The 6,439-nt window shown below is 42.1% G+C and overlaps 1 protein-coding gene across 1 annotated transcript; it reads right to left on the bottom strand.

Moving 5' to 3' along the window:
- Positions 1-690: 690 nt before the first annotated feature.
- Positions 691-4,942, bottom strand: zic3 (zic family member 3 heterotaxy 1 (odd-paired homolog, Drosophila)). Its single transcript, XM_007555130.2, has 3 exons — positions 3,636-4,942; positions 2,780-2,943; positions 691-2,333 (listed from the first exon to the last, which is right to left on the bottom strand). The coding sequence occupies exons 1-3, from the start codon at positions 4,624-4,626 to the stop codon at positions 2,151-2,153; spliced, it is 1,338 nt and encodes a 445-aa protein (XP_007555192.1). The 5' UTR covers positions 4,627-4,942; the 3' UTR covers positions 691-2,150.
- Positions 4,943-6,439: the final 1,497 nt, after the last annotated feature.

Here is a 6,439-nt window from a genome sequence, read left to right as displayed (position 1 = left end):
TAGTTTGCCTCGATGTGGCACAGTGACACAGTTCATCAGTGATACAGTTTTGCTCTTCAGGAATAACTCGGAGTGTGACCCATTTTTTCCCCTCCCAGAAAGTGTTACAACATCACATTCTAGCTGTGTTTTTATACATCAGATATTTTCCTCTGACCTCTGGACATGGGGGCAGGAAGGTGGCGGGAATAAGAAAATGTACTTCTTTTTTTAAATTAAGGTATAGAAAATAGCATATAAAACATATACTCCTTAAATTATTTAAATAAAGTTATTTCATATATCACTGTCAAGAGGTACCGTTTCACTTTTTTTACATTTTATTTTTTTAAAAGTAGTGCTGGTGGTCTGAAAATTGTTCTCGCAAGAGTACAATATACTTTGTGTATGCATAATATTTAATTCTTGAGAATAGGTTACAATGCAATGCTGTAACTCTTTTTGTCGCCACTGAACGTGTTCTCCCTCCAATTTCCCTTCCACTAATTTTTTTTTTTGTTAAACACAACAAAAAGAAAAAAAGTCATCTTGACAAGTTATTCACACAAAAAACAAGCAAAAATGTGTAATCAAAACTGCTCTATATGCAACACCACAACAAATAACACGATTTAGTTTCACAGAAGAGTTACATTTAAAACAATGCAAGCTGACAGACAAAAAAAACATAACTTATTTTATTTTTGAAGATACTGTATCGTGACAGTTCAATTGTTGCCGATGCAGACATTTAAACAAAGGCTACTTCGCACAAAGACATTTGCTGGAACTATAAAGGTCGCCATACAGGCGTATTTTTTCGGGTGCTTGACCCCCTCAAATTGAAATGAATACCGAAAAATACTCGATTTGGATAATCATGAACTGCGCACAACTCGTCTAAGACCTGTATATATAGGAGTGCAATAGGCTGATGGGTTCATTCTTTTTTTTTTTAAATCTTATTTTCTCCTCTAAGATTTGACATCTATTTCTGATCCTATAAAAGAAAAATCCACAAAAAAGTTTAAACTGAACCAAATATATAAAACAGAACCGCTTTGTAGCTTTTCAGCTCAACTGAACTCAGTTCTAGACAGTCAATGATTTTTTTTTATACATGTCAATGGTCTCATAAGGAAAATAAAAGTGACTGAAATATCTGCAATATATATAGACAAATCCATAATATTCATATAGATGATTTTTTTTTCTATTCGGTCCAAATAAGACACATGTAGGCCTATTGGTTAAGAAGAGGAAAACAGAAGGATACAATCGCGATGTTGGAGCTTAAAGAAGAGTTTATCATTTGTTCAATGTTAAGCTGGTTATGACCAAAAACTGTACAGATCTTGTTAGAAAAACATTTCCATAAATATCATTTAAGTTTCAGAACTTATACCCATAATTAAATTACAAATCGATAAATATGGCATCATGGATATGTATTTACAACGGTATAAACAAAAGGCAACGTTATATTCAACGGTAACAATCGTAAACCTAATACCACATGTCTCCACCTGAAAACGGACGTTGACAACAGATGCGACCCCATCAAACAAGGAAAAAAATACATTCACGAGTATAATATTTATTTAGGATTTTCAGGTTTTTTTTTTTAAATCTGCGTTCAAGTTCATGACAAAGACTTTGGCACGTTTCTTAAGACTGTTTTTGAAGTTTCAACAATCAATCGAAGGAGGCGACGTCACCGTCATATAAAACAGCGTGAAATAATCTTTCATTTTTTAATTACTTTTTTTTTTTACTTAAATAAAAATTTGAGAAAATACATAAAATGAAAAAAATAAAACAAGCTTTCTGAAATCTGTAAACTAAAAGATTAAAAATAAAAACAAAAAAAAAATTATAATCACAAAGTTTATTTAGTCGTGGATGATTTGTTTTAAAACTGCGGAATAAAGTCATTTTTTTCCGTGATCCTGAGAACGGACGTGGCCTGCTTGGTGCTGGCTTTTGCTCTCATCTCCATGTTGTTGTTGTTGTTCCAGTCCCATTTGTTTGTATGTGAATGTGTGAGTGTGTGTGTGTGCGTGCGTGCGTGCGCAAGAGTGTGTATGAGAGAGAAAATTGTTTTATTTTAAGTCACTCCTCGTTCATCCTCATGGTCCAAACTGCAGGGAGAGGCTCCACTCTTCACGACTTCAAACATACCACTCGTTAAAGTTGGGCGGCAGTCCTTCGCTGTGACCAGGCGTGTTTTGCACGGCTGACGGCGGTGTTTTTGTCGGGTCCTCGGTGCTGGCTGAGACCAGCACCGGTGGAGTGGCCGATTCATATCCGGAGCTCGCTGCCGGGGAAGATTCCGAACCTTGAGACTCATGTACCTGATAAAAAAATAAAAAATAAACACAAGGAAAGATAGTGAAATTTTTGTGGAATTGCATACATATAATCTCCTCCCCGTATCTCCAGCCCCTCCCCCCCCACACACAGATACGTACAAATAAATGCGACTGGAACAACTAATAATATCCACGTTCAAAGCTGGACTATTTTTGAAATATTGAAGTAAACATATTCATTTAAACTTGAAATGTAAATTAGAATAATGAGAAGATTTTCTCTGTTGAGCACAACTTAGTTCTAAGTATTTACTCGTTGGCATCATATTTGTTTACACTCTTTTTTTCCCCAGCAATAAGATCTTAAGCAATGCCTCAAGTTGTGTCTGCAGCAGAGGAATGGGGGTGGTAGTGGTGGTGGTGGAGCGTGTGTGTGAGTACGTATGTGTGTGTTAATGTGTTTAAGGAGTAATGAAGACGTTAATTACCTTCATGTGTTTCCTGAGAGAGCTGGGGTGTGTGTAGGACTTGTCGCACACTTTGCAGATGTATGGCTTGTCTGACGTGTGCACATGCATGTGCTTTTTCCTGTCGCTGCTGTTGGCGAAGCGTCTGTCGCAGCCGTCAAATTCACACTTAAACGGCTTCTCACCTGCGGGATTAAACAAACCCACAGCACACCGTGAATCACGATTGCAGCACACAAACAAAAAGAAAAAAAATATCTCAACCCCCCGATTGTAACACCCACCTGAAAAAAAAAGAAGCAGAGACTGAGTAACGGTCTGCAGACTATTATATAACAGGGTAACCTACATTTATTCGGCGAGACATGGATACGAGCTCCACTACTACACTCTGCTGCTCTGTCAGGCTTTATTTATTCAAGAGGCCTGCTCCCCCCGTCATTCAACTCAACTGTAGTCAACAATGAATCAACAGGGCAGCGTGCAACGGCTGAGCAACAATTATAAACACAGTTAGAAATTGATTAGTTGTCTGCTGCCTTGGTAGTCTGACAAGCGAGCACAGAATCTCAATGAATCACACCAAACTTCCCGTCTCGAAACCATGCATGCGCGTTGAGCAGAGTTAGCAGCACAACAAAGTTGCTAAAAGAGTTGTTTATGGGGGTTTTTGAGCTTGCAGTCGATTTATGTAATTGTTATTATTTTTTAAAACGCAGTAGCTGTTTGGAAGCGTGAGGCGTGGAGCAAAGTTTGCAAATGGTTTTGGTAAACAACAAAAGCATGCTGCTGCTATGTAACGGCTGAACACACACATTTACTACCCGGGAATGACCCCGTGATTCTTTTATGCGAAATAAAACTCTCTGATTCTTACCTGTGTGCGTTCTTTTGTGGATTTTCAGATTTTCCGAGCGGGCGAATATTTTCCCACATCCAGGGAACGGGCACGGGAACGGCTTCTCGCCCGTGTGCACGCGGATGTGGTTGACGAGTTTGTACTTGGCCTTAAAGGACTTGCCCTCCCTCGGGCAGTCCTCCCAGAAGCAGACGTGGTTGCTCTGCTCGGGGCCGCCGACGTGCTCCATGGACACATGCGTGACCATCTCGTGCATGGTACTGAACGTCCTGTCGCACGTCTTTTTGGGTCTATTCATCTGGTTCTCGTCTATCCATTTGCAGGACAGCTCTTGCTTGATCGGCTGCCGCATGTATCTGAAGAAGGCCCCCGGACCGTGGTGCGTCGGCACGTTCATGCCCATGTTCATGTTGATCGGGTGGTTGTAGTTGTGGAGCTGAGCACCGTACGGGTCCGTCCGGGGGCTCGCCACCGGCCGGTACGGGTCTGGTCTTCCGAAAATGTCCCCGCGTAAGCCGAGGTGCATCTGGCTGTTTACAACGTGTCCGCTCGGAGAAGTGTGGCTCACTCCCTGGTCGTGAAGTCCAGGGAACAACAAATGTCCGGGGTTGTCGGGGATCCCGGGCGGCCCGTGCAGACTCCCCGTCGAGGCTGCAAAGATCCCATGCTGGGCACTCGGAGCTGGGGACTCCCCGACGCCCCGGTTCCGGAAGAGAAAGTCCCGCGTCGAGTTGAACGCTCCCCCGCCATACGAGCCCACCTGCCCGCCGTGCGAGTGTCCCAAAGCGGCCGCGTATCCAGTCGCCTGCGGAGTGAAAGCTGATGTCTGGCTGGATGCGATGTCGTGCGCCACGGGGCTTATTTTGAAAGCCGCGGAGTGGGAGGAATCAGAGAAGGGATTCAGTCCCAGACCCGGGTCCCTGTTCCCGATGTCGTGGTGCCGTGGCGTCCCGAAGCCCCCCACTCCTAACGATGCGAACTGCGGACCGCTATCTAGAAGCATAGTCATGAAGCTCGAAGCAAACTCAGGAGTCGGGTGGGAAACAGAAAATCAAATTAAAATCCAGTTTGAGCGGAGCGCGGTGGGCTACAGACCACTGCGCTGAGATTTACCACGTTGAGCAAAAAAGATCCTAGAAATAAAAAAATAAAAAAGCCAAAAAATGAGGGGAAAAATCCTATGTAAAGGAGCTGGGAGGGAAAAAAAACTCCCGTTGACTGCGATCCGTGAGAAAGAGGATCAAACTTCCCCCCCTTACCAGGCTGATGATGTCCTTGGACTGATAAAGTCAATCACTCACTCCCAGAACATAAATGAACTCAGGAGGCAGTGCTACGGTGGCCAATCGGCGCTCAGCTACCCTTCAGACACGTGATCACCGAGAGTGGCGTTAATTGGCTGGATTTCATGTGATTGGCACTGTTTGGGATTGAAGATGGCAGGTTGTCTCACTGGTTGCGTGTGATTGGTTATTTCGGGCATTATTTTTGCAGGTATAACGAAACACTCCTGCGATCCCACATGTGTTAATGTGAGGCGCCTCACTCAATGTAATGCAGACATGCTATGGAAAGAGCCGTAGAAACTCATATACTTCCCCGGAATTAAAGAAAAAATATAATTACGGAACTTTTCCTAACTTTTACCCACTAATACCGTCGATATGAAGGACAGTAACTTGCATTCTATCTATCTATCTATCTATCTATCTATCTATCTATCTATCTATCTATCTATCTATCTATCTATCTATCTATCTATCTATCTATCTATCTTTCATGAATTGGCGCATTTCCAGATTTTTATTTATTTTTAAGAAAAAAATATATCCGGCGAAACATAGATACATAAACCAATAAATAAATTAATAAATACGGAAATGCATGCGTAAATAAATAGATAAATACTTTATCAGATATTTTAGTAATTGCAATCTAAATGTATTTGTCATTTAAATTTAAATGTAATTAATTAATTATTATTTTTTTTGGCTTAGCTAAAAACTAAAAGATGTCGTGCCACTGAACAAGTTTCACAGGGTTGCCGCTGACTGACTCGCTGCAGGACACAAAATCTGATCAAGTTCAGAGACGCGCTGAGTGAGCTTCAAGCGGCGCTTTTTAGAAACTCCGAGCCTTTTTCACATCCTTTTCTCTCTACCGCCCTCCACCCCCTCCTCCTTCATCTCCTCCATCTCTCCTCCTCAATCTGTCCCAGGAAGGAGCTCTCACATTCTTTACTTTACAGGGCTCTGGACTCCCCAAGAAAAAAAAAAAAAAAGAAAGAAAGAAAAAAAAAGAAAAAAAAATCAAGTCAGTTCTTCATTCTACTGTCGCCCTCGTCCCACCGCAGTCCCTCTGAGAACATTTCACCGAGAGAGAGAGAGAGAGAGAGAGAGTAATAGATTGGGGGTAAAAAAGGTGAGTTTGCTTCATGCTTATCTCTACTTTACAAGAGGCCTATCTGGTGCATTCTAGAGAAGTTTTAATTCTACATTTTCAGAGGGGTTTTGAGTGTTCCATGTTTAGGCCCGTTTCTCATATGTTAATTCAGTTGTTGCAAGTAGCCGCGTACCTCCTTGGTTTCTTTTTCTTATTGCCATCTTGCATATCAGTTCAACACTTGCGCTTTTTAACACAAACTCAACAACTTCTCATGAAGCAAATCCACGAATGAAATTCACTTCATCGTTTTTCCTGTGTGTGTGTGTGTGTGTGCGTGCGTGCGTGAACGCGCAACGTGTGCGGTGTCAGAGAGAGGGAAAGTGTGTGTGCGTGTGTGTGTGTGTGTGTGTGTGTGTGTGTGAGAGAGAGAGAGAGAG

The sequence above is a fragment of the Poecilia formosa genome, unplaced genomic scaffold (genome assembly GCF_000485575.1).
Source record: "Poecilia formosa unplaced genomic scaffold, Poecilia_formosa-5.1.2 Scaffold68, whole genome shotgun sequence".
NCBI classification, from domain to species: Eukaryota; Metazoa; Chordata; class Actinopteri; order Cyprinodontiformes; family Poeciliidae; genus Poecilia; species Poecilia formosa.
Note: the sequence above shows the minus strand (reverse complement) of the source record. Positions and strands in the feature narration are given on the sequence as shown.

Bases quoted from the DNA above. Each gene is read 5' to 3' on its own strand.
- zic3 (XM_007555130.2), bottom strand. From the start codon at position 4,626: ATGACTATGCTTCTAGATAGCGGTCCGCAGTTCGCATCGTTAGGAGTG. The intron at 2,944-3,635 runs GTAAGAATCAGA...TTAATCCCGCAG, and splicing joins CCACAAAAGAACGCACACAG to GTGAGAAGCCGTTTAAGTGT. The intron at 2,334-2,779 runs GTAATTAACGTC...TTTTTTTATCAG, and splicing joins CTCTCAGGAAACACATGAAG to GTACATGAGTCTCAAGGTTC.